At 61.3% G+C, this 25,307-nt stretch overlaps 5 protein-coding genes across 12 annotated transcripts; 2 read left to right on the top strand and 3 right to left on the bottom strand.

The window, feature by feature from the left end:
* Nucleotides 1-765: 765 nt before the first annotated feature.
* On the bottom strand, nucleotides 766-6,956 carry SIRT2 (sirtuin 2). Of its 5 annotated transcripts, XM_068998378.1 has the most exons (16): nucleotides 6,667-6,953; nucleotides 6,531-6,574; nucleotides 5,971-6,087; nucleotides 5,684-5,725; nucleotides 5,499-5,605; nucleotides 5,345-5,401; nucleotides 5,180-5,248; nucleotides 4,962-5,091; nucleotides 4,690-4,749; nucleotides 4,516-4,571; nucleotides 4,317-4,393; nucleotides 4,188-4,239; nucleotides 4,041-4,105; nucleotides 3,696-3,762; nucleotides 3,291-3,596; nucleotides 766-1,613 (listed from the first exon to the last, which is right to left on the bottom strand). In XM_068998378.1, the coding sequence occupies exons 1-15, from the start codon at nucleotides 6,936-6,938 to the stop codon at nucleotides 3,294-3,296; spliced, it is 1,518 nt and encodes a 505-aa protein (XP_068854479.1). In that variant the 5' UTR covers nucleotides 6,939-6,953; the 3' UTR covers nucleotides 766-1,613; nucleotides 3,291-3,293. The 5 variants fall into 5 exon arrangements, with proteins under 5 accessions (XP_068854479.1, XP_068854478.1, XP_068854481.1 ...); XM_068998377.1 differs by lacking the exon at nucleotides 766-1,613 and having other exon boundaries at nucleotides 3,280-3,596; XM_068998380.1 differs by lacking the exon at nucleotides 766-1,613 and having other exon boundaries at nucleotides 3,280-3,596; nucleotides 6,535-6,574; nucleotides 6,667-6,875.
* A 110-nt stretch (nucleotides 6,957-7,066) lies between these two features.
* Nucleotides 7,067-9,402, top strand: NFKBIB (NFKB inhibitor beta). Of its 2 annotated transcripts, XM_068998383.1 has the most exons (6): nucleotides 7,067-7,347; nucleotides 7,633-7,738; nucleotides 8,053-8,299; nucleotides 8,560-8,648; nucleotides 8,738-8,989; nucleotides 9,180-9,402. In XM_068998383.1, exons 1-6 carry the CDS (start codon nucleotides 7,133-7,135, stop codon nucleotides 9,225-9,227), a joined length of 957 nt encoding a protein of 318 aa, XP_068854484.1. In that variant the 5' UTR covers nucleotides 7,067-7,132; the 3' UTR covers nucleotides 9,228-9,402. The 2 variants fall into 2 exon arrangements, with proteins under 2 accessions (XP_068854484.1, XP_068854485.1); XM_068998384.1 differs by lacking the exon at nucleotides 8,053-8,299 and having other exon boundaries at nucleotides 7,069-7,347.
* Nucleotides 9,403-9,484: 82 nt separating this feature from the next.
* Nucleotides 9,485-14,061, bottom strand: SARS2 (seryl-tRNA synthetase 2, mitochondrial). Its single transcript, XM_068998376.1, is given in 17 exon segments — nucleotides 9,485-9,707; nucleotides 9,709-9,828; nucleotides 9,906-9,971; nucleotides 10,073-10,165; nucleotides 10,413-10,506; nucleotides 10,587-10,699; nucleotides 10,780-10,867; nucleotides 10,962-11,007; nucleotides 11,317-11,425; nucleotides 11,499-11,546; nucleotides 11,845-11,950; nucleotides 12,566-12,629; nucleotides 12,826-12,880; nucleotides 12,985-13,125; nucleotides 13,202-13,231; nucleotides 13,499-13,594; nucleotides 13,795-14,061. Coding segments are annotated over 17 exon segments (1,689 nt in total). The 3' UTR covers nucleotides 9,485-9,554.
* Nucleotides 14,062-14,489: 428 nt separating this feature from the next.
* On the bottom strand, nucleotides 14,490-15,324 carry MRPS12 (mitochondrial ribosomal protein S12). 2 transcript variants are annotated; one of them, XM_068998324.1, is made up of 3 exons: nucleotides 15,226-15,324; nucleotides 15,060-15,118; nucleotides 14,490-14,981 (listed from the first exon to the last, which is right to left on the bottom strand). In XM_068998324.1, the coding sequence occupies exons 2-3, from the start codon at nucleotides 15,106-15,108 to the stop codon at nucleotides 14,599-14,601; spliced, it is 432 nt and encodes a 143-aa protein (XP_068854425.1). In that variant the 5' UTR covers nucleotides 15,109-15,118; nucleotides 15,226-15,324; the 3' UTR covers nucleotides 14,490-14,598. The 2 variants fall into 2 exon arrangements, with proteins under 2 accessions (XP_068854425.1, XP_068854424.1); XM_068998323.1 differs by lacking the exon at nucleotides 15,226-15,324 and having other exon boundaries at nucleotides 15,060-15,219.
* Nucleotides 15,325-15,558: 234 nt separating this feature from the next.
* On the top strand, nucleotides 15,559-25,291 carry PAK4 (p21 (RAC1) activated kinase 4). 2 transcript variants are annotated; one of them, XM_068998318.1, is made up of 10 exons: nucleotides 15,559-15,622; nucleotides 15,934-15,994; nucleotides 20,383-20,599; nucleotides 21,607-22,113; nucleotides 22,714-23,106; nucleotides 23,410-23,543; nucleotides 23,625-23,751; nucleotides 23,834-23,959; nucleotides 24,322-24,456; nucleotides 24,540-25,291. In XM_068998318.1, exons 3-10 carry the CDS (start codon nucleotides 20,399-20,401, stop codon nucleotides 24,693-24,695), a joined length of 1,779 nt encoding a protein of 592 aa, XP_068854419.1. In that variant the 5' UTR covers nucleotides 15,559-15,622; nucleotides 15,934-15,994; nucleotides 20,383-20,398; the 3' UTR covers nucleotides 24,696-25,291. The 2 variants fall into 2 exon arrangements, with proteins under 2 accessions (XP_068854419.1, XP_068854420.1); XM_068998319.1 differs by lacking the exons at nucleotides 15,559-15,622; nucleotides 15,934-15,994 and adding an exon at nucleotides 17,732-17,948.
* The last annotated feature ends 16 nt before the right edge of the window (nucleotides 25,292-25,307 follow it).

Here is a 25,307-nt window from a genome sequence, read left to right as displayed (position 1 = left end):
CCTTAGCCCCGCCCATTTCCCCTTTAGCCCCGCCCCCTCCCGGCCCTGCCGACCCAAATTCCCCCCCAAAAACCCCCCAAAACCCCCAAAATTCCAAAAAAAACCCCCCCAGAGACCCCCAAAAATCCCCTTAAAGACCCAAAATTCCCAAATAAAAGCCCCAAACCCCCTAAATCTCCTCAGGACCCCTGCAAAGCCACCCCTTAGCCCCGCCCACTCCCCCTCTAGCCCCGCCCATTTCCCCTTTAGCCCCGCCCCCTCCCGGCCCTGCCGACCCAAATTCCCCCCCAAAAACCCCCCAAAACCCCCAAAATTCAAGAAAAAAACCCCCCAGAGACCCCCAAAAATCCCCTTAAAGACCCAAAATTCCCAAATAAAAGCCCCAAACCCCCTAAATCTCCTCAGGACCCCTGCAAAGCCACCCCTTAGCCCCGCCCATTTCCCCTTTAGCCCCGCCCCCTCCCGGCCCTGCCGACCCAAATTCCCCCCCAAAAACCCCCAAAACCCCCAAAATTCCAAAAAAAAAACCCCCCAGAGACCCCCAAAAATCCCCTTAAAGGCCCAACATTCCCAAATAAAAGGCCCAAACCCCCTAAATCTCCTCAGGACCCCTGCAAAGCCACCCCTTAGCCCCGCCCACTCCCTGTTTAGCCACGCCCATTTCCCCTTTAGCCCCGCCCCCTCCCGGCCCAGCCGACCCAAATTCCCCCCCAAAAACCCCCAAAACCCCCAAAATTAGGGTTTTAGAGTTTATTCAACTTTATTGAATGGATTTTTGCATTTACACTCTAGCACAATATACAGAAACAACAATGTATACAAATAAAGTACAAATACAATCCATATACACACTGGTAAAAGTCCTATTTGCATACAGAGCAATACATGGAAATACAGCAGCAGACACAAATACAGACCAATACAGAGCAGCACAAGCCAAATACATAGCAATACAATATAACAATTACTCTATTTCTGGAAAACTTGCTACATTTTGTTTTATTGTTACAGAAAACCCAAAACAACAGCACCACAGGGAGAACATACCAGTCATCCACCACACACACCTCTTTCAGCTTCCACACAATCCCACCATCATCTCAACCACTCTCCCCACCCTGGCTGCTCGGGAACGGGGTTCCCGAGAGCCTCCAAATCGTCCTGCCTGACAAAACCCCGGCCCGGCACGGTCCGCACCCAAACCTTGGCGATGAACGTCGCCTCGCAGACCGGCCGGGACCGAGGAAAAAAAAACCCAGCCGGGGGGGAAAAAAAAAAAAAAACCCCCCAGCTGGGGTTTTTTTATTCTAAATTCAAAAATGTGTTGAAAAACTGAAAGGTAAAAATCATACACACCAAGTTAGGACCATTCCACACACACACACACTCACAGGCAGACACAACCACATAGGCAGACACAACCCCTCACACACAGATACAGACAGTCACACACTCTTCAGCTTACACACTGACTGTAGCCATTCATCAAAACACTCCACCAATGAAAATACTTTGATACATCTTCCCTGGCTGCCGCTCCTCGACATCGAGCCGTAGATTCCGGGAAAGTCGGTAGCATCGGTGACTGTGGAGATCCAAAGCCGCCTCGGGACCTGTGAGACAATGTGAAGCGGTCAGAGAGTGGCCCGTGGCTAGGAGTTATCCCCACACCAGGCCCATAACTTTTCTGCCCAAAACCCCATAGAAAATAGATGAACCCTTGAGTTTTATGACTGTTCTACCTAACTGTGACTCTACGTGCCAGGGCAGGGCGGCTCCGACCCTAAGCGGTGCACGGATGGGCGGCACCCCAAATTAAGAAAAGATGACACGAGGGCTTGAGATGAGTCTCCGGAAGATTAATTCTTGAGCGCAATACACTTAGAGGCGATGGAACCTACTGAAATACTGCGGTCACGGAGGGAGGGTCCGATACCCTCCCTCTAGAGGTCCAAGGGAATGACATGTGAAAAGAAGCCAGTACTAAAACTGAGAAGGAAGATAGATGAGAACATCTTGTGTACTTCCTCCAGTCTCAAGAAGTAAAAAGATAAAGATGCCAGAATAAGCCCCATCCGGGAAAGTAGGCAAGTAGAGTACAGCCAATACGGCCCAGAACCATGCAAAAAACGTCACTGATATGCAACAAAGCCCTGTGACACAGAGGACAATGGACACTACATAACATAGACACAACCTACAGAACATAGACACAAGTTGAAACTGCCCAGCAGTCTCACCTGATGGACCCAAGATTCCTACTGCAAGATGAGCCAGAGGCCGATGATGCCAAAGGAAAGAAAGCTCTATGGCAATAGCACATGATAGCAAAACATAAGTCCTTACTAGAAGTTAGTACCAAAGCTGTTAAGAGGATGCTCAAGAAGCTCAGTAGGCCTAGAGAAGGCAACAACTGCTGGGGGACCGGGGCGATCGCTCCGGACCCAAAGGCGAGCTCCTCGGGCACAAAGATCCTCGATGACATCGAGACTCGGAGAAGGCCGATGACGTGAAGCTCGAAATGTTGATATAGTTTATAAATCTCGGGCACAGGGTGGCATTGTTGGGGTGTCCTGGGCAGGGCGGGAGTTGGACTCGATGCCCTTTGTGGAGGCAGCTCAGGATATTCTGTGATTTTGTGACAGTTCTTTCCCACGGGAAGTTTCCCACCCCCCCACCTCAGGAGCAGCTCCAAGGCGGCCCCTAGGAAGTCAAGCCCAGCCAGACCCATCTGTCCTGGCAGCTTCCCTCTGCGACCAACCCTTGGATTATGGGATTTTGGAGGTGCAATCCAAATTTTGGCCAATTTTGGCTTGTGGACGACGAGTCCCATTTGCCATTCCAAAAAAGTCACATTTGCATTTTCCAACCCCACAGCTCCGTATCCACTCTTCCTTCCATCCCAAAATGCCAGGTATCATACAGCACGTACAGAGCTTTACTTGGAAACAATTCTTTTAATGTAAATTAATATTATTTCTTAGTAGATACAGAAGTGAGAAACTTTACAGGATTCAGCATTTTGTACACACCCCCCCACCACCCTCCCTGCGAATTCCTACACATTTTGGAGCTGTAACACCCCTTTTTAGAGGAGGAGAAAGCCTTTTTTTCACCCTCAATCTCCCCCTTTCCTTTTGTAATTTATTTTCCCCCTTTCATATATTTTTGGTTTTCTCTTTGTTCTTTTAAGGAAAAAAAGAGCCCCAGTCCATTGACACACACACCCCCTCCCTCCCCCCCCCCCCAGGCCCCCAGTGACCACACGAAGCCAAAAACTCCTCTGTTACCATTTAATTTTGGGTTGCCCCCCCCGTGCTATGGGGACGGTCCTCGCTGCCCTCCCAGGGCTTCTCAGGGTCATTTTGAGCCTTGGCCTTCTCCCCCAGGCTCTTCTTGGGGTCACTTTGAGTTTTTTCCTTGTTCCCCAGGCTCTTTTCGGGATCCCTTTGAGTCTTCACCTTGTCCCCCAGGCTCTTTTTGGGGTCTCCCTTGTCCTTGTCCCCCCGGTGCTTTTGGGGGTCCGCCCCGTCCTTGTCCTCCCCCTTGGCATCAATGGCCGCGTGTTCCCTCCGCACCAGCTCCTCGAGGTCCTCCTGAGGGGAGGACACTGGGGTTCAGGGGGGTCCCAGAAGGGTTTGGGGGGCAGGGGCACCCCCAAAATTTGCAGGTGGGGGGAGGTGTCGGGGGGGTACCTTCCAGCCTAACAGTTCAGCCAGAGCCAGGCACCCGCTGTCACAGTCCCCCAGCCAGGCCACGTCCCTGCACAGGCACAGGGATCCCAAAGTCACCGACCTTTGCAGGGCCCTAAAAAACTCAGGGGCCCTTGAACCACCTTGGGGGTCCCCAAACCACCCTGTGGATACCCAAAACCACCTTGAGTGGCCCCAAAACTACCTTAGGGTGTCCCAAACCTAGATGGGGATCCTCCAACCCACCTCCAGGGGTCCCCAAAACCACTGTGAGGGTTTCCAAAACCAGCTGGGGATCCCTCAAACCACTGGGGGGGATGGGGGGGCAGAGCCCCCTGATCCCCATACCTGTAGGCCTTGTCTGAGTCAAAGTCCATCCCGCCAAAGCCCATCAGGGACATCAGGGGGTCACTCTGAGGGGGACAAAGGGGATGACAAGGGGGGCAGCTGCTCTGAGCCCCCCCTCAGCACCTCCCAATCTCCCCCCCACCTCACCTGCCCTGTCTTCTCCTTGTTGATCAGGAGTCTTGGGGTGTTAGTGGGGACCCTGTGTGAAGGGACAGTCACAGGTGGGTCCCACGGGTCTGGGGGGGGGGTACATGAATGGTCCTGGGGGGGTCTCACCTGCTGATGAGGGAGGCGAAGGGCTGTACCTGCAGTGAGGTGCCCATGATGAGCAGCAGGTCGACTTTTTCAAAGTCCTGTTGAGGGAGGGGAGGTCACTTGAGGGGGGTCCCCGGGTCCCCTCAGCCTGCCCCCCCCCCCCCCCCAATTCAAGCTGGGGGCAGGGGGGCATGTTCAGGACCCTCCGAACCCCACTCACCGACTCCAGGAGGGCGAAGAAGCGTGAGGGGAGGTTCTCCCCAAAAAACACGATGTCTGGGGGGGGGTGGGAGGTGAGTGAGGGGGTGGGCAGGGGGGAAGACACCCTCCCCCTTCCAAATTCCCGCTGAGCCCCCTTCCTCTCCCTCCCCCCCCCCCCCCCACAACAACTCACCAGGTTTCACCAGCCCCTGGCACTTCTCACATTTAGGAACAAGGGAGGAAAAAATCCGCTCTGAAAAGGAGAGGGAGCGGGGGCCTCTGAGGAAAGGGGGCAAAGGGACATTTGGGGGGGGACCACAAGGATTTGACAGGGCACAGGAACATTTGGGGGACCACAGGGACATTTGAGGAGCACTGGAGAACAACCTGCTGTTACTCCCCTATAGCAGCACAGGCTGGAACACCCCCGCAGCCACTCGGAGGGGTCCCCAGAGCCCCCCCTACCCCTCATCCAGGCCAGGCCGTAGGGCTGGCGGCACGAGGGCCGCAGGCAGTGGGACGTGAAGAAGGTGCCGTGAGCCTCCACCAGCAGCTCCGGGTCCAGCCCCGCCACCCTCTCCAGAGTGTCGATGTTCTGGGGGGGGCATGGGGGGAGGGTCAGGAGGAGGTCCCCAAAATCCCCGTGAGCCCCAAACCAGCTGAGGGGGGAGGGGGGGCCCCACCTGGGTGTAGCAGCGCAGCAAGAGCCCTTTGTCCTGCAGCAGCCGCATGAAGTAGTGACACACTGTGGGCTAGGGGGAGAATTTGGGGGTTATTTGGGGTCTCTTAGGGCCCCCCCCCGAGTAGGGGGGCACTTGGAAGTAGGTTCGGGGGGGGGTTTGGGTTACCTTGAACTGCCCTGGGTAGAGCTCACGGGCGAGGGCGAAAAAGGGTTCTGGGTGTTTCTGGGGGGGGGGGCACAGGGAGGTCGGGGGGGGGGCTCGGAGCACCCCCAGAAACTCATGAGCCCCCCTAAAATTTGGGGAGGAAAGGAGGGGGTACCTTAAAGAAACCGATCTCAAAGATGGCCTCGGGATAGGGGAGGTTGTAGCTCTGCAGGTTGGAGTACAGCCCGGTGCCGGGGGAGCGGAAATCCGGGATCCCGGCAGCTGGGGGCGTTGGGGGGGTCAGGACCCACCCCGGGCGTCCCCGAACCCCCCCCCAGGACCCCCACAAAGAGCACTCACAGGTGGAGATGCCAGCGCCCACCATGCACACGACGTTCTTACCTGGGGGGGACATAGGCGTGAACCCCAAGTCTGCCCTCGAGAACCCCAGAAGTGCCCCTTTCCCCCTGCACTGTGAAGCCTCAGATCCACCCCGTTCCCGCTGCGCCTCCCCTTCCCCCATTCCCGTTGTCCCGCCGTTCCCGGTGTCCCCGTGTCCCCCCGCCCCCCCCATGCCTGATCTTCCCGCTGCCCCGTCCCCGTTCTTGGTGCATCCCCATTCCCGTCCCCGTTCCCGGTGTCCCTACAGCGGTCGCTCTTCAGGAAGCGGCTCACGCCCTGCAGGCTCAGCTCGTCCAGCACCGGCTCCGGTTTGTCCCCGCCGAGCCCCAAGGTCCGGGACAGGAGCGTCCGCAGCAGCTCCACTGCGGGGACATCGAGCTGTCCCCAAACGATCACCAAAGTGTCCCCGGCGTCCCAAATTCCCAGACAATGTCCCCAAAGGCTCCCCAAAGTGTCCCCGACGTCCCAAATTCCCAGAAAATGTCCCCAAAGGCTCCCCAAATGTCCTCCAAAGGTACCCGAAAGTCCCAAAGATCCCAGAAATGTCCCAAAAAATGACTGAAGTTACCCCAAAGGCCCCAATACTGTCCTCAAAGGTCCCATTCCCCCCACCCTGTCCCAGAAATATCCCCAAATGTCCCATAAGAGCCCCCCAGGCCCAGTAAGGCCTTCCAAAGGGTTCCCAAAAGCCCCCGAAATATCTCCAAAGGCGATATCCCAAAAGTGTTCCCAAGGGGTCTCCAAAGTGTCCCCACAGGCCCAGCCCGAGGCCCCCTGCAGTCGCGGGACCCCGGCGTCCTCAGACCCACTGTCAGCGTCGGCCGAAGCGCCCGGCTCGGGGTCCGAGGCCTGCGGGGAGGAGCGCGAGGGGTCACCGGGGCGTCAGGGGCGGTCAGCGGGGGGGCGGACCGGGGGGACGCCGAGGGGGGGGGGGGGGTTACCGGAGACTCAGCGTCCTGCTCCGCCTCCTCCTCGCGGGCACCGGGAACTGCGGGGACAGTGGGGGGGTCACCGACGGGGGCCGAAGGAGAGGGAGCCCCGCCCCCCGGGCCCGTCCCGGCCCCGCCGGCCCCGGTTCCGTCCGGGTCCGCCATGGGCGCGGCCTGCCCGCGTCCGCAACACTTCCCGGCGTGCCCCGCGCCCGCCGCGCCGATTGGCGGAGCGACCCCAGCCGCAGGCCGCGATTGGCGGAGCGCGCCGCTTTTCCCGGCATGCGCCGCGCCCACTCCGAGTCCGCCGCACCGCCCGGCGTGTCCCAGTTGGCGGAGGAAGTAGGCGTGGCCAGGCGGAGGTCGCTGATTGGTTGAGGCACCCGGAAGAGCGGGCGCGGACTACGGGTCCCGGCAGGCGCCGGCGCGGGGATTCCCCGGTCCGCGATGGCGGCCGCGGCCTGAGGCGGCCCCGGCGATGGCGGCCGCGGCCCCCGCGGCCCCGGCGGCCCCCGGCGAGGCAAAGCGGCCCGAGGGCGACGAGTGGTGCGACAGCGGGCTGGGCTCGCTGGGCGAGGGGCTGCTGGGGCCGCCGCTGCCCGCCAGCCCCGGAGCGGAGTCGGCCGAGCCCCTCGCCGACCCCGCGGCCTGGCTGCAGCACGTCCTGAGCTTCGTCACCGAGGACGGCGACACGTGAGGGCGGGGACGGACGAGGGAGCCCCCCGCGTCCGGGCGGGACCCCCACGCACACCCTGGGGTTGGGGGAAGTCCCGGTCCTGCCTTCTCCCGGGGTTCCGGTGCGGCCCCCCGGGACAGCCTGACGCCCGCGGGGACCCCTCAGTAACCCCCTAGAACCCTCAGTAACCCCCACCCCAATAGCCCAGCATCCCCATCCCCGCTCCCCCCCCCTCCCCTCTTTTAGGGACTCCCCGGTGGGTCTGGGGATGTGCAACCCCCCAGCCCGTGCCCACCTCCCAGGGCCCTGCACCTGGCCGTGATCCACGAGCACGAGGAGTTCCTGGAGTCCATCCTGCGGCACACCGAGCACTCGCCCTACCTGGATCTGCAGAACGACTTGGGCCAGGTGCGGGGGAGGGGAAATTTGGGGATCCCGGAGGGGTCGGGGGTCCTGGGACCGCCCCAAGTCTCCACAGCGTCGGATGGGGGTGGGTGGGGAGCTGGGGGGGGGACAATTTGGAGTTTTGGGGTCACAGTGGGGCGGAGCTGCGGGGGGGGGGTGGTCTATGGGGGAATTTTGGGTGGGGTTTGACCCCTCAGTTGTGACCCGCCCCGCCCCCCTCAGAGCTCCCTGCACATCGCGCTGGGGCTGGGGCTGAGGCCTTGGGGTGCTATTTTTGGGTGTTTTTGGGGTAGTTTAACCCCGGTTTCACCCCCCAGAGCGCGCTGCACATCGCCGTGGTGCTGGGGCTGGCCGGGGCCGTGCAGCGGCTGCGGGCGGCGGGCGCGGGCGTGGCCGTGCGGGAGCGGGGCGGTCACACCCCGCTGCACCTCGCCTGTCGCGAGGGCCACCCCGCCTGCGCCCGCGCCCTGCTGGGGGGGCCCCCCGACTCCCGGGACCCCCCCCGGGATCCCCGGAAGGAGGAGGAGGAGCGGCGGGCACAGCTGGAGAGCGTCAACTACGACGGTGGGGGGGGGGGGCAGGGGGGACACGGTTTTGGGGGAGGGATGGCTTTGGGGGCATTGTGGTTTTGAGAGGGTCAGTTTTTTGGGGGGGGGGACGTGATATTGGGGATGGGGGCACGGTTTTGGGGTGGACAACTAAGGGGCGTCACAGGTTTGGGATTGACGTGTTTTGGGGAGGGGGCACATGGTTTGGGGGGGGTCCACCTGCTCAGGCAGAACTTTGGGGCCCCCCCGGGCCCCCATTTTCCCCCCCACCAACAGGTTACACCCCCCTGCACGTGGCCGTCCTGCGCCGCGACCTGGAGCTGGTGCAGCTCCTGCTCCGCGCTGGGGCTGACCCCGACCGGCCGGTGGGTGCCCCCAAAATCCCCCCCGAAGAAAACCCAAAAATGGGACTGGGGGGGTCCTGGCCACCCCCTGACCCCAGTGTGCCCCCCAGGAGCCGAGCTGTGGCCGCAGCCCCCTGCACTTGGCCGTGGAGGCCCAGAGCCCTGAGGTGGCCGAGTGCCTCCTGCGGGGCGGGGCGCAGCCGGACTCCCGCACGTTCTCGGGGTTCACCCCCCTGTACAGCGCCCGGCGCCGCCCCGACCCCCGCCTGCCCCCCCTCCTGCGCCGATTCGGGGCCCGTGACCCCCCCCCCGGCGACAGCAGCGACAGCAGCGACAGCGAGGGCAGGGCCGAGGACAGCGAGGTCAGTCGGTGACCACACCCCTCCCCTACCTGTCCCCGAAGTCCCCCCGGGATAGCCCAGGATGACTGGGGGCTCCGGGAAGGGCCCCCAAACCCTTCCAAGACCCCCCCAAACCTCTCCTGCTCCCTCAAACCCTTTCAGCCTCCCTACACTTTTCCAGCCCCCCTGCCAAACCTCTCTCCTTCCCCAGGACGAGTACGACGACATCATCATCAACAGCAGGCGCTGCCCAGCCTGAGGGGCCCCCTGGGACCTCCCCAGAACCCCCCTGGATGGACTTGGGAGTCCCCCTACCACCCCCCAGCCGGAGGGACCCCCTGAAGATGTGTCCCCAAAATCCCAGGGGAGCCCCAAGGGCTGCGGGGGGCAGTGGGAAATAAAGCAGAGGCTGCGCTCAGAGCCTGTGACAATGAGCAGGACACGTGGGGGGACATTTGTTGGGGGGAGACACCTTTGTGTCCCCATAGAGCAAAGGACACACCTGTAACAAGGGGGGGCATTTCCAGGTTTTATTCCCGGGATTTGTCACCGTGGGGAGACACGTGGGATGCACGGGGTGGGGTTGTCACGCGTCCCAGGTGCGCCGTGCCTTGTGTGTCCCGTGTGTGTCCGGTGTCCTGCGTGTCCGTCCTGCGTTGTCCCAGCTCCGGCCACGCCCTGCCCCAGCTCCGCCTCCTCCGTGGGGACCCCTCCCCACCTCAGGGCACCCTCCCCATTTCAGGGGGCCCCCCCCCCGGCTGGTTGGGGCCAATGTAGCGCAGGAGGGGGGCAGGGGGATGGGCCAGCACCTCCTGCCCCACCAGCGGCTGCAGCACAGGGGGCACCCGGACACGGCCGTCCTGGGGGGGGGATACGGGGCAGGGTGAGCTCCCACTGCACCCCCAAACTCCCTGGGATGCCCCCCAAGAACACCTACCCGGAGCTGGTTGCACTCGAGGAGCGCGATGAGCATCCGGGGCACGGCGCAGGCGGTGCCGTTCACCTGGGGGGGACAGGGGAGGACACGGGGTCGGGGGGCTCAGGGACCCCCCCCCCCCCAGCGGTTTTGGGGGTCTCCCAGGGGGTTTGGCGGGGGTCACTCACCGTGTGGGCGTGGCACAGCCGGCCCCCCTCCCCGCTGTACATGATGTTCAGCCGCCGGCTCTGGTAATCAGTGCAGTTGGAAGCACTGGAAATCTGGGAGTGGGGGGTGGAGAGGGGTCAGGAGGTTTTGGGCACCCCCCCTCCCCCACTCTAGAGATGCCCCAAAATGGGGGTCCTGATCCAGCAGCAAGGGCAGGGGTAAAGGGAGGGCCATGAACGGGATGAGGGGGTGTCACCCTGGGCACCTCAGAATTTTTGGGGTTTTCCCAGAATTATCTGCATCCTCCCCTTATTATTGGGGCTCTCCCTGAATTATTGGGGTCCCCGACCGCCTACTCACCTCCCCAAATTTGCCCCGTCCAGGCATCCAGGCCTCAATGTCGAACTTGCGGTAGGCGGGGAGCCCCAACTCCTCCGTGGGCATGTCCAGAACACTGGGGGGGTCCAGGATGGAGTAGTTACGAGGGATTTTGGGGTCCCATGGATTGGGAGGATCCCCCCAAATCCTTCTCACCGGTAATGGAGCCCCAGCTCCGAGAAAATCTCCTTCTGGAGCCCCAGGAACTCGTCCAGCAGCTCCTCGCTCTCTGTCCCGCGCTCGGCTGCCGTCACTCCAAACATCTCCACCTTTGGGGGGGGGGGACGGGGACATGGGGTGACGCCCCCCCACCTTGTCCTCCCCAGGGCTCTCCCAGTGCTCCCAGTACCTTGGTGAACTGGTGGACGCGGTAGAGCCCCCAGGGCTCCCGGCCAGTGTCAGTCTCGGCACGGTAGCAGGTGCTGGAACACACGACCCTGGCGGGGGACACGGCTCAGACCCCCCAGGGCATCAGGTCGGGATCCCCAGAAGGAGCGGGAGTGTCTAGGGGGGAACACAACCCCCCTGTACCTGACAGGCAGGTCCTGCAGCTGCACCGCGTGGTCCATGAAATATCCTGGATGGGGGAGCACAGGGTGAACCCCAAAGTCGTCTGCCACTCCCCCCTTTCTCCACTTTTTTCCCAGTTGTCCCCCTTTCCCCCAATTTTTTCCCGTTTCCCCCCTTTTTTTCCCTATTTTCTCTTTCTTCTCCTGGCTTTCCCCCCATTTTTTCCCCTGTATTTTCCCCCTGGTTTTCTCAGCTTCTTCCCCCATTTCTTCCCCATTTTTCTTCCTACTGTTGCCTTTTTTTCCCCGTTTTCCCCATTTTCCTCATGTTCTCCCCTGGTTTTTCCAATCTCACCCCATTTTCTCCCATTTCCCACCTGCAATTCCCACCTCCGAGGTCCCGGCCAGGCACAGATCCTCGAAGCGCGCGGGGTCGATGGTGTAAACTGGGGAGGGGCTGGCGCTGGGCTGGACCCCACAGCCCTCCTGGAGGGCACAGGGGGTCACCCGTGGTCACAGAGGTGTCAGGGGGGTCTCAGGAGGCTTGGGAGTCACTCACAAAAACGGCTCCGCGCAGCAGGTCCGGCACCGTCATGGGCAGGAAACCCTGGGAAAAAGGGAGGTCAGGAGACCCCGACACCCCTGGATGCCCCCAGACTCCCCCAGACCCTCCCTGGATCCCCACAGATGATCCCAGACCCTCTCTGGAACACCCCAGACCCTCCCGGGATCCCCACAGATGATCCCAGACCCTCTCTGGAACACCCCAGACCCTCCCTGGATCCCCACAGATGATCCCAGACCCTCTCTGGAACACCCCAGACCCTCCCTGGATCCCCCCAGATGATCCCAGACCCTCCCTGGATCCCCCCAGACCCTCCCTGGACTCCCCCATCCCCCCCCACCTTGCTGAGCAGCTTCCGCAGGGTGAAGGTGACGAGGGCGTGCTGGAGCAGGGCCCCGGCCCCGCACAGGTAGTAGGAGCGATGGCCCGACACGTGGGACAGGCGCCTGCAGGGGCGTGACACCTGTGGGACACCTGTGGGACACCTGGGGACACCTGTGGGACACCTGGGGACACCTGGGGACACCTGGGGACACCCCCCACCCCGCACAGGTAACAAAACAATGGCCTGACACGTGGGACAGGTGCATGACAGGTGTGTGGCAGGTGTGTGGCAGGTGTGTGACAGGGGTCACAGGAGTGTGACAGGGGTCACAGGAGTGTGACAGGGGTGTGACAGGGGTCACAGGAGTGTGACAGGGGTGGGACAGGGATCACAGGGGTGTGACAGGTGTGGGACAGGTGTGGGACAGGTGTGGGACAGGGGTCACAGGTGTGTGGCAGGTGTGTGACAGGGGTCACAGGAGTGTGACAGGGGTGGGACAGGGGTCACAGGTGTGTGACAGGTGTGTGGCAGGTGTGTGACAGGGGTCACAGGAGTGTGACAGGGGTGGGACAGGGGTCACAGGTGTGTGACAGGTGTGTGGCAGGTGTGTGACAGGGGTCACAGGAGTGTGACAGGGGTGGGACAGGGGTCACAGGTGTGTGACAGGTGTGTGGCAGGTGTGTGACAGGGGTCACAGGAGTGTGACAGAAGGGTCCCCCCTCCAGGTGTCGCTCACTTTTGCCGGATGATGTCGAGCCCCTCCCCCAGCTCCAGGTGTCCCTTTGGCTTGAAATCAAACACTGGGGAGGGAGAATCTTTGTCACTTTTGTCACCCCAGACCCTCCACACCCCCCCTCCCCCCCCAAAATCCTTCCTCACCCCACCCCAAATTCTCTGTCACCCCCAGACCCTTCATTTTCCCCCAAGGACCCTTCTCTTCCTCCCCCCCGCACCCAAAAACCGCCCCAGACCCCTCAAAACACCTCCCCCTTTTACCTGGTTTCTCACCAGCCACCTCAAGCAGCCGGGCCTGACTCTGGTCCCCAACAGGCTGGGAGGACACAAGAAGGAGATTTTTTACACCAAATCACCCCAGGCCAGAGCGGGTGTCAGGGGGGTTTCTGGGGAATTTTGGGAAGGTTTTTGGGGTCTCACCACAGCGGGGTGGGTTCTGTTGGGCAACTGCAGGGCCCCCAGGTAAAATCTCTGCTCCAGGTCAGATTCCTCGGCCTCGAGCACCCGGAGCTGCCCCCGGAGGCTCCGGCCCCGCTCCCGCAGCGCTGCCAATTCTGGGAGCTGCCGGATGGCCACCGTGAGGGGATGGGGGATCCAGGAACCCCACCCCGAGCCCCCCATAAAATTCAGCTCCTACCGTCTTGGCCGCCGCCTTGTCGTGGGAGGCCTGCGGAGGGAAAAGGGGTCAGGGGATCCTGGGGAGTTTGGGTGAACAGAGGGGGCAGGGGGGTGGGGATCTTGGGAGTGGTTTAGGGGGAAAGGGAGGGGGATCCTGGGGAGTTCCAGGGGGACGTGAGTGGGGACCAGAGGGACTCAGGGGGGACTTTGGGGGTCCCAGGGGGAACCGAGGGGTCCAAGGGGGTATTCATGATTCCGGGGAGGGATGCCAGGGGAAACTGAGGGTTCCAAAAAGAACTGATCCGGGGGATCTCACCAGGATCTCGCGGACCCCCTGGGCCACGCGCCCCTTCTCAGCCTCCAGCCGGGCGATGCCGTCCCGGACTTGCCCCAGCCGCGACCACGTCCGCACCTGAGGGCGTGGCCAGGGCGTGGCTCAGGTGGGCGGTGCGGCCACACCCAAACGCGGGGCTCCGTAGCCCCCCCATTTTAGTCACCGCCCCTTTTCATCAGGCCACGCCCATCCCGCGTGCCGAGCCCCGCCCCCTCACGGCCGAGCCGCGCCTGAGGCCCCGCCTCCCGCAGGCCCCGCCCCCCGTTCCCGCCACTCACGATCTCCCGGAGCGCAGCGCCCCCCAGCGAACCGCGCCGCCGCTCCACGTCGCGCTCGCTGAGCGCGGTCACGTCGAGCTGCGGCCGCGCGCTCAGCCCCTCCCGCACGTGCTCGTACAGCCGGCTCCGCCCCGCCACGGCCCCGGCTCCGTCCCCCGCACCGGCTTCGGGAGCGGGACCCGGGCCGGGAGCGCTCCCCGCGGCCCCGCGCCGCCCACCCGCCCCCGCCGCGCGACCCGCAGCCAGCAGTGCCCGGCGCGCCGCCATCTTGAGCACCGGCGCGGGTCACGTGGGGGAGGAGCCGGGGGCGGGGCCGGGCGCGCGCGCGGACAGCCCCTCCCCCCCCGGCAGCTCTGGCCACGCCCCCTCGCGGCCTGGTCGCGCCCCCGGCCTCGGACCCGCAGCGGTCCGGGTTCGGTGACCGCGGGGAGCCCCGCCCTGTGACCCCAGTGGCACCCCCAGGGCCATCCCAGTGCCCTGAGCTGCTCCCCCCGCGTCCCCAGATCCCTCTCCAGACCCTTCCCAGGGCCTCCCAGTCCTCCCCCGTGCCCTAGCAGCCACTTCCCAGCGCCCCCAGGACCCTTCGAGGTCCCCAAAAGGCCCCTTCCCAGTGCCCCCAGTCTCCCGAAGACCCTTGCCAGTGCGCCCAAGACCCTTCCCAATACCCTCACCATCACTCCACACCACAACCCGCATCACTGCCAACTTTTATTCTAAACAACACCCAGGGCCAGCGTGTCCCCGACTGGGGAACCTCATCGCGGCCTGGGCGCATTCCCAGGACCCCCATCCCGAGGTCCTTCCTCATTTCTTCGCCTGCACGTGGGCGCAGTCGTACTTTCCACGCACCACGGTGAGTTTGACGCCGGGCAGGTCCTGGGTGCGCCCACCCTGCACCAGCACAACGTGGTGCTCCTGCAGGTTGTGGCCCTCGCCGGGCACGAAGGCGATTACCTCGCGGCCTGTGCTGAGACGCACCCGTACACACCGGCGGTTCGCCGAGTTCGGCTTCTTGGGCTTTCGGATCAGGTTCTTCAGCACCACCCCCTTGATCTGGGGGCGGCCCAGGGTGGGCCCCAGTTTGCGGGGAGGGGGCGCGGGGCGGCCCTGCCGGTGCATCTGGTTCAGAGTGGCCATGGCGGCGGATGGAGGAGGGGTCGGCAGCGAGGGAAGGAGCAGCCGCGGAGCTGCGGGGGCAACACGGAGAGGGGTCAGGGGCTTTTGGCGGGGCGGAGGGTTTTGGGGAAAGGGGGCGATTTACGCACTGCATCGGGGCAGCGAGGCCGCGGTCCTGAGCACGGCGCGCAGCGACATCTCCAAGGCTCTGAGGGGAGAACGCACGGTCAGAACTGCCTGAGGAGGGCGCCGGCGACCGGGGGGGAGCGGCGGGACCGGAGCCGCCACGTTCCCCGCGGTGCGCCGCCATCTTACCCGGATCCGAACGTGCCGCGCCGCGATTGGATGGCGGGGGTGCCAATCTCCGTGATTTGTGCGATGATTGGTTGGACTACCTCTTAATCCCGCCCCGATCTCTGGGGCGTGACAGTGCGGAGACCGACCCCCTCAGCATCAACTTCCGCCTTAGACCCCGCCCCTCCCGCCCTAAACCTCACCCCAAGCCGCCTTCCCCGCCCACATTCGGCTCCTCTCCGCCCTAGGCCGCGCCTCTTGCCCATGTTCGGCTCCCCGTTTTCCGCTCCTTGCCCATATTTCGCTCGCCACGCCCCTCTCGCCCGTGCCCCGCCTCTTGTGGGCGTGGTTTGTCGCCGCGGCGACGCGGCCGTGGGAGGACCCGGATGTGGCTCGATCCCAACATGGCGGCGGCCGAGTGAGGCCTAGGGGGGGCCGGGGGGCGCTGAGGGCGCTCGGGAGGAATTTGGGGGATTTCAGGGGGAGCTGGGGTTTGGAGACCCTCCAGGGCCAAGGAATTCTGTGATGATGGAGGTGGGGGGTTGGCGGTGGGTTTGGGGGCAGTTCGGGGCTCCCCAAATCCCCGGGGGGGCGGTGGCAACAACCTTTGGAAACCCTGGAATTCCCGGAGAGCAGCGGGATGTGGATCTAACCGCCCCTCGCCCTAAAAACACCCCAAAAAGGGCAGTTTAGGGGTGATCCTGAGGGAATTCCGTTCTTCCCGTGCAGCACTTTTCCCGAAGGACCCGGAATGCGGAGCTGAGGCAGGAAAGTTTTCCCTTCGTGGCAGGTAGGAAACGGATCCGGAATTAATTCCCAGAATTTTTTATCCTACGGGGATTTGGGGGTCTCCTCCGCACACTCCCATCCAGCCCCAGAGCCCTGGGTTAGATTTTTGCAGCGTTTCCTGTGGATTTGGGTCAGGGACTCCAAGGCAGACGGGCACTGGGATTCCTCAGGAATGTCCTAACTCCTCAAAAACAGCGTTTTCCCCCAGTTTTGGCGCAGTGGGAAGGGAAATCGCCATTCCCAATGTTCTTGGTGGTATTCCTGTCGCTGTTCCTCAAAGGAAAAGGAGAAAAAAATACCAGAAAGAGCTTCTAGATTTGGGCTTTTAATTGTGTTTTGCCTGTAATTTAGTGAAGTTTGAAATAAGTAATGGTGGGACAGAGGGACTGACCCGCAACTGGCTTGGAAGTAAGTGGAAATGGGGTTTATGGGGAATATCCAGATGTGGAAAAGATCCAACAGTCCTTTGGAAATTGCCAAAAACTTCCCCCTCCCGCCATTCCCTGTTGGGCTTTGGGGGTAAAAGGTGGGAATTTGGTCATCAGTATCTCGTTAATGGCTGCAGGACGAGCGGGAATTGCTCCAGATTTTCCAGGAGGAAATTCCAAGGATATTCCTGCCCGTGGCTTTAATTAATCTTTTAATTTGTTCATTCCCATGGGATAAGACCTGGGTTCCCTGGAGCCCTGGGAGGAATACTTGGGTTTTCTGGGGGTGTTTCCAAACCAGCCCCAGGAGGGATTTGCCGTTTTCCTGGATTTTGGTGAACTGGATTATTATGCATGGACGGCACTGTTACTGATTAATTGGATCATCTTTAATTGGCCCTTCCTTTGCCCCGAGCCGGAGATTCCCGACATTCCTCCCTCCTTCCCTCTCCCTAAACTTCCAGCTCCGAGGAAACTTCCTGCTGCAGGAAAAGAGCTGAATTCCACTGGAATTTCTCTTTTTCCTCTTTCTTTTACACTTTTTTCCTTCTTCTCCCCCTTCTTCTTTTTTCTTTTTCCACTCCTTTCTCCATTCCCTCCTCTCGCCTTTCCTGGTTTTCCCAGCGACCACGGAAGCTTTGAGCAGTTGATTCCCTTCTCCCAGGAGTTCAGATCTCCCGATTCCCTTCCTGGAATTTTTCCCCCAAGGAGGAAAACGTCCTCCTGGGTCACCAGATTCCTGGAATTCCGGGATTCCTCCTGGGCAAAGGCCGACACCTCTCCTCCTCTTCCTCTTCCTCCTCCTCCTCCTCCTCCTCCTCTTCCTCTTCCTCCTCCTCCTCCTCTTCCTCCTCCTCCTCCTTCTCCTCCGGCAGATCCAGCTGGGCCAGTCCAACCCGCCTTTCCCGGCCGGAACGCTCCGGTCCCGGCCTTTCCGGCCTCCCTGTCCCGGGAATGTGACCCCATTGGGGGAATCCCAGGATTCCAGCCCGGGGGATTCACCCACAGGTTCGGGACTGCCTGGCACCCCTTCCTGGATTTTGGGGTTTCCTAAGGAAAACAACACCTCAGAGCAACCCCAGCCTGCTCCCAGCAGAATCTGACTGGGATTTTGGGGCTCCAGAGCAGCTCTGGCATGCGGAAAGCTCCAGGGATCATCGGGACCACCCGTGAAGTTCAGGAAAACGCACTTTTGCCGATTCTGCCGGAATTCCAGGAGTTTTCGGGACGCTTTGATCTGTCCCTGCTGCGTTAAAGAGCTGCTTCCTGAGGATCCCAAATTCCCCCCGGGGGCTCTGGAGGTGGAAGTTTTTCATGGAAGATGTGGAACTGGAGGGTTTTGAGTCTCTTCCTGTTCTGGCTGACACCAGGAAAATAATTCCCCAAAAGGAAAAAACTGGCTCAGGGATTTTCCAGTGGAGACTTTGGCTCTTCCCTCCTTTTCCCAAAAAGATCAAGTCCAGCATGAGTTCAGGATTCAGGGAACTCTAGGGGAAAGAACCTGGGAATAAGCAGTGGGAAGACAAGGTAAGTTTTCCATCTGGTGGAATTTTCTCACTACGTCCCCCCAGTGGGATCCCAGGAAGGCTCCAGAGCAGAGATTCCCTGGGAATCCCTTTGGGATCCCTTGGGATCGACCCCGGCTCTCCCTGGGACCTCTCCCCATCTTCCCGGGGCTCTCTGCTACCATAGGGGCCCGCCTGGAATTTTAGGGGAAAATAGAGCAATTTGGGGCAAAGGGAGGAGAGATGGGATGGATGGACCAGCCCCACGCAAGGGAGAAAAAAGTGGGACTTTTGGAATTTGGGAAGCGGGATGAAGCCAAGTGCCGTGCCCGGAATGCCACGCTGCCACCCTGGGTGTTTGCTTTCCTGAAATTCATGCAGTTCTAGTCTGAAAATCCTGAAATTTGCTGAAAATCCCATTGCAATCCCTTCCTGGACACTCTCCTGCCCAGTAATATCTGATTTTCCTGGGTTTGGGGTTTATGGGAAGGCGTGAAGCGCTTCTGTGCGCCTTTTTCTCCCTTTACTTTTCCCTTTGTTTCTCATCCCGAAGCTGCCAGCACAATTCCCACCAGGACACAGCCAAAATGCCACTGGTTTGGGGGGGATTTGGGGAATTTTGTGGGGAATTTTAGGAAAAATACAAAAATATTCTGCCCGGTGTGGACTCGGTTCCTCGTTAATTGGTGACTAATTAAACCCCACTGGGATCCCAGGAATGCGACCTGGGAAGGGCTGAGGAATAAGTTCACCCTCTCCTGGCCCCCATCCCACCCTCTGAAATTCTTCAGGACCCCTCTGCCCCTGCCAAGTGCCACCAGTTTTTCCCCAACGGTGCCAAAAAAAGGGGGATTTTCGGGGTGAAATCCTGTGGATTTGGTGTCCAGAGGTCCTGGATGCTGCACCTCCCCAACGTTCCGGCTGGCCTGGATCATCGGCGGGTATCTCCCCTGGAAGTCCCGGCAGGAAAAGCCCAAATGCAGCAGATTTTAATCCTCCCGCTCCAAATTCAGCTGCGATTTCCCCAAACCAGGAGAATTTTCCATCCAAAGCCAGGATTTTGGCAATCCAGGGAGGATCCCAGCAGTGTCCTGGAAAGGTGGAAAGAGGGAGCAGCCTAGGATGAGCAGGGAAAATGGGGAATATACGGAATTCCAACAGTTTGTGACTGGGGTCGAAGTGGAGGGGAAGAACTTCCACAATGGATCAATGATTTAAGGGGAAATCTTCAAAGATTGGGAAAAACGGTGAGAAAACCTTGGAAGCGGTGAGATTCTGGAGCCTGGAAAATGGGATTGAGCTGAAGAGCCGGAAAGAAATGGGAGGAAACGGCAGGAAATTGGCACTGGGAAAAGCAGTGGAAGTGGGAAAAATGGATCCGCCCAGGATCTGCGGGATTTTGGGGCCATTCCCGGTGGGATTCATGGCCCCACTGGGATCGCATCCCCAAAACCCTCCCAGCTCAGCTCATTTGGGGCCTGGAACCTGCAGGAAAAACATGGAAAAACAGGGAATGGAATCAGCCAAACCCTGGGATTGTGCCCCAGAGCACTGGTGCTGGGATCCAGGCAAAGGGGATTTTTGTGGCTTTTTGAGGTGTTTTAAGGCTGTTTCTTGGTCTAGGTGAGGTAATCAATGGATTAATCCCATTTCCAAGTGGGAATTTCTAGTGCTCCTGGTGTTTCCAAGCTTGGAATTGGGGAAAAATGGAAGTAATTGGATAAAAGGGAGGATGTTGGACAAAAGTGGCCAATGGATGGATAAAAATCATTCCAACAATGGGATTTTCGGGACTGATCCCATTCCCACCCAATGCTTCTCATTTACCTCACCGTGACACTGGGATTTTGGATCTGATCCCATCCAACCCAACGCGTTTCACCCCAATGACATTTTCAATTTATTTCATTCTAACGATGGGATTTGGGCGCTGATCCCATTCCCAGTGACATTCCCCGTTGTAACGCTGGATTTTGGGGGCCAATCCCATTCCCAGTGATGTTCCCCGTTGTAACACTGGATTTTGGGGGCCAATCCCATTCCCAGTGACATTCCCCATTGTAACACTGGATTTTGGGGGCTGATCCCATTCCCAGTGACATTCCCCATTGTAACACTGGATTTTGGGGGCTGATCCCATTCCCAGTGACATTCCCCATTGTAACACTGGATTTTGGGGGCTGTTCCTGTTCCCAGTGACGTTCCCCATTGTAACACTGGATTTTGGGGGCCAATCCCATTCCCAGTGACGTTCCCCATTGTAACACTGGATTTTGGGGGCTGTTCCCGTTCCCAGTGACATTCCCCATTGTAACGCTGGATTTTGGGGGCTGTTCCTGTTCCCGGTGACGTTCCCCGTTGTAACGCTGGATTTCGGGGGCCCATCCCATTCCTGATGACGGTTCCCATTTCCCTTGTCCTAACACTGGGATTTTGGGTCCCGATCCCATTGCCAGGAGCGCATCCCGGGCCATGTTCTCCAAGAAGAAGAAGCGGGTGGAGATCTCGGCGCCGTCCAACTTCGAGCACCGGGTGCACACGGGGTACGACCCCTCGGAGCAGCGCTTCACGGGGCTGCCCCGCCAGTGGCAGGGGCTGCTCGAGGAGTCTGCCCGGCGCCCCAAACCCCTCGTGGACCCTGCCTGCATCACCGCCATCCGCGGGGCCCACAAGGTGTGGAAAACCGGGAACATCGGGAATTCGGGGGGGGTTATGGGGCGGGGAGGGAGTGGCCGGGTCACCATTCTGGGTTTGGGGTCTTGGAGGAGGTAACGGGGTTCTGGGTGCTCTTTGGGGTTGAACTGGGGGCAGTTTGGGGGTTTGGGGGCAAGGGAATTCTGGGATCGTTCAATATTCTGAGGGAATTTGGGGGTCATGGAGCAGCGAGGTGGGAGCTGGGTCCCCATCCCTTTCCTGCCTCCGAAAAGACAAACGAGGAGGTCACGGACATGGGGATTTTGGGATCATGGGGCAGGGATGGGGGAGGTGGGGGCTCATTCAGTCCCCGGGGTGGGTTTGGGGGAATAACTGGGAGGAATTTGGGGGTCTTGGGGCAGGGAATTTCAGGATAATGGGGAAGGGAGGCAGATCCCTACCCTTTTCCCACCCTCCCAAAAAGCCACACTGGGGGGAATTTGGGGATCATGGAGCAGGGAGGTGGCAGCTGGGTCCCCCAGGACAGGGACCAGCCAGGTGAGAGACCCTTCCCCATACCTGGAACCAGCCCATCCCATGGGAACACGGGATCATTCCCACCTGATCTCTTCCCCATCATGTGTGTCCCCATTTGTTTAAGTCCCCAAATTGTCCCCCATTTCCACATCCTCCCATATTCCCACATGCCCCACTATTCCCACATGCCCCACTATTCCCACATCCCCCGCATTCCCACATCCACCCGTTCCCACCTCAGTTCTGATGTCATCCAATTCCTGCCCCATCAAACCGGCCAGTATTTTGGGACCCTCCCGGTGAGGCCAGACCCCAATCCCTGGGGGGCACCCAGGGATCATTTTGGGATCATTTTGGGATCTGGGAGTCTCCCCAGAGGGACACCCCAGCCAAGCCCCCTCCCCTCTGCCCATCCTGCCATCCCCCTGCAGCCATTCCATGTCATCTTTCTGTTGGTTTCTTTTCCTTTTTTCCCCTGTTTTCCCCATGTGTCCCCCCCCTCCCCGCAGCCCATCGTGCGCGGCTCCAAAGGGACCCAGGATGGGACCCCTGGGGGCCGGGATGGGACCCTGGCGTGGCTCCTGGACGAGCTGGAGGCCGTGTCTGTGTCCCGCTCCAACTCCCTGCGCCGGGACAGCCCCCCCTGCCCCTCCCGGCACCCCCCGGAGAACGGCCTGGCCCCGGGACCCCCCCCCTCTCGCCCGGAGCCCGGCAAGAGCCGCCGTGGGGACCCGGAGCCAAGACCCCCCCAGTGCCAGGAACGGGAGGACCCCAAAACCGCGGCTGGGCGGGAGCCTCCTCACCCGCACCCCCCCGGGGGTCGCCCCAAATCCAGCTCGGCCGGAGAGGGGCCCCCCCGGCCCCCGCCCCGCGAGCAGCGCCCGCTCTCGGGGCCCGACCTGCGGCCCCCCGACATTCCCGGCGCTCCCAGAGCAGGGCTGAAGACGGCGCCCGGACGCCCCTTCCACACCTACCCCCGTGCCGACACCGACCCTGGCCGGGGGGGCAGTGCCCAGGTAAAGGGGTGTTCCCAGGCCCTTCCTCATCCTCCTCTTCCTCTTCCTGCTCTTCTGCCTCTTCTGGAGTGGGTTCTCTGCTCCTCTTCCTCATGGCTTCCTGTGCTCCGCTGGGATCAGCAGCGGCTTCCTTCCCCAGGGTTGCATCATTGGCTCTGGAGCGGTTTCCTCTTCTTCCTTTTCCTCTTCCTCTTCCCCACTGTGCTGCTCCTCAGAAGTGGTTCTTCCTCAGAAGTGGCTCCTCCGCTCCTCTTCTTTGCAGCTTCCCGGGATCGGGGTGTGCAGGGGGCTGCCACCTTCCCTGCCCAGTGCAGCTTCATCTTCCTCTTCCTCGCTCGGTCTCTTCCTCCTTGGAAGCAGCTCTTCCGCTCCTCTTCCTCGCAGCTTCCCATGTCCTGATGGGAATCGGGGCAGCCAAGAGGCCACCGGCTCCACGCTTCCTTCCTGGTTCTGCGGCCGTGGCTCTGGAGCGTCTTCTCTTCTTCGTCCTCTTCCTCACCCAGCCCTTCCCTCCGACCTCCACCTGGAGGCCCCAGCGCTGGCCCTCGCCATTCCCACGGGAATTCCAGGGGCTGACGCCCCTCTCCCCTGTCCCCACAGGCCGAGCACCGCCCGGGACGGCCGCAGGAGGTGACCCCCAATGGGCCGGTCCCCGCCGGCACTACCGGTGCTTCCCACGCCCCCGGCCCCCCACGCCCCAAAGCCCCGGAGCCGCCTCCCCCCGCCCCGGAGCCCCCGGCCCCACGTCCGCCCGGCCCCGCACCCGCCCCGGCGGGGGGCCCCCAGCGCGTGTCCCACGAGCAGTTCCGGGCGGCGCTGCAAATGGTGGTGGACCCCGGCGACCCCCGCACATACCTGGACAACTTCATCAAGATCGGCGAGGGCTCCACGGGCATCGTCTGCATCGCCACCGTGCGCGGCTCCGGCAAGCTCGTGGCCGTCAAAAAGATGGACCTGCGCAAGCAGCAGCGACGAGAGCTGCTCTTCAATGAGGTCAGGGCGGGAGGCAGCCTCGGGGACCCCTTGAGAGCCTTGGGGACTTCATAGAGGCCCTTCAGAGACCCTCGGGAACCCATCAGGAGGCTCTTGGGGACCCTTGGGGAGAGAACTTTGGGGACCCTTGGGGGGAGAACTTTGGAGACCCTCAGGATCCCCTTCAATGTCCTCAGGAAGCTCTCGGGGCCCCCTTAAAGCTCCTCAAGGACCCCTTGGTGACCCTCTCAGGACCTCCTGATGCCCTGGGGACCACTGGGGACAGTCCCAGGGTCCCACGCCCATGTCCCCGTTACCCCCCAGGTGGTGATCATGCGGGACCACCAGCACGAGAACGTGGTGGAGATGTACAACAGTTACCTGGTGGGTGATGAGCTCTGGGTGGTCATGGAGTTCCTGGAGGGGGGTGCCCTGACCGACATCGTCACCCACACCAGGTGAGGTGCCAGGGGGGAGGGTGACAGAGCTGACAGGGGTGATGGACAGCAGTGACGGGTGGTGACGCTGCCGTCCCCCAGGATGTCAGAGGAGCAGATTGCGGCCGTGTGCCGCTCGGTGCTGCGGGCACTCGCTGTGCTCCACGCCCAGGGCGTCATCCACCGCGACATCAAGAGTGACTCCATCCTCCTCACGCACGATGGGCGGGTAGGAACCCCCAAAAATCCCCCCAAACCTCCCCCCCGATCTTTTGGGATCCCGCCCCGACCGGCCCCGTCCCCGTTGGCAGGTGAAACTCTCGGATTTCGGGTTCTGCGCCCAGGTGAACAAAGAAGTGCCACGGCGCAAGTCCCTGGTGGGGACCCCGTACTGGATGGCCCCTGAGCTCATCTCCCGCCTGCCCTACGGCCCCGAGGTGGGTCTGGGGGCTCAGGGGAGTTCTGGGGGTCCTGGGGTGCGTTAGGAAGTGTTTCGGGCGGGTTTCAGGGGGTTTGAGATGGGTTTAGTGGGGTTGGGGTGGGTGTGTGGGCCCCCAAGTGCATCTCCTGCCTTCTCTAGCACCCTGAGGTGTCTTATGGGGGGGTTGGGATGGGTTTAGGGTTGCCCAGGCTGGGTTTGGGGGTACCCAGTGTATGTTTGAGGGGCTCCAAGTGGCCTCCCCTTCAAACCCCTCCATTCTGGATGCTGTGTATTTGGGTGGGGAGGGGTACAGAGTGGGTTTTAGGGGCTCCCCCCAAAACCCCCACTCATTTCTGGGGTGACCCACCCCCCCCCCAGGTGGATATCTGGTCCCTGGGGGTGATGGTCATCGAGATGGTGGATGGGGAACCCCCTTATTTCAACGAGCCTCCCCTCAAAGCCATGAAGCTGATCCGGGACAACCTTCCCCCCCGGCTCAAGAACGGCCACAAGGTAACTCAGTGGGGGGTTCCCCCTTTCCCCCTTTCTGGGGAGTCCCAGGGGGTGTCTCACACCCCCCTCTCATTCCCCCCTAGGTGTCCCCGTCCCTGAAAGGGTTCCTGGAGCGGATGCTGGTGCGGGACCCGGCGCAGCGGGCAAGCGCCCCGGAGCTGCTCCGCCACCCCTTCCTGGGGGTTGCGGGCCCCCCCGCCTGCATTGTGCCCCTCATGCGGCAGCACCGGCTGCGGTGAGACCCCCCCCAACCCTGGGGGAGACCCCCCTCGGGCCCCTCCTGCTCCTCTTCCTGCCCCTCCTCCTCGGCGGCACCCACAAACTAGAGCAGGACTGGGATGTTCCCGGGGGGCACTGGCCCCCCAACCTGTACTACTGAGCTGGGGACCCCACAGCAGAGACTTTGCGGGGCGGGCAGCTGTTATCCTGGAGATTTGGGGGTGCAGGGGCTCATCCTGGTCCCCCCCGCCTTTGGGACCCTTTTTGGGGCATTTCCCCTTTTTTTTTTTTGTTTATCCCCTTTTCTTCTACCCCCTTTGGGCACCGGGGTATGGCCCCCCTACATCTCCATGAGGCGGGGTCCCCAAAACTACAGCCCCCCCTCCCCCCACCACACCACACTACTGACTTGGGGTGTGTCTCCCCCGGGCCCTTCTCACCTGTTTTTGTCGATTTTGGGGTTTTTTTGTTGGTTCCTTCCCCCTGGAACTCCCCCCTGCCCCCACGGTTTTGTTTTTTAACAAAGTGATATTTATATGGCCGGGTTTTGTACCGCGCGGGATGGGGGGCCCTGGGGGGACACGGGGCCCCCCCAGATTACACATGTCCTTTTGGACCCCCTGTGTGCTGTG

Source organism: Aphelocoma coerulescens, chromosome 34 (assembly GCF_041296385.1).
Source record: "Aphelocoma coerulescens isolate FSJ_1873_10779 chromosome 34, UR_Acoe_1.0, whole genome shotgun sequence".
Classification (NCBI taxonomy): Eukaryota; Metazoa; Chordata; class Aves; order Passeriformes; family Corvidae; genus Aphelocoma; species Aphelocoma coerulescens.
This window is presented reverse-complemented; position numbering and strand designations above follow the sequence as displayed.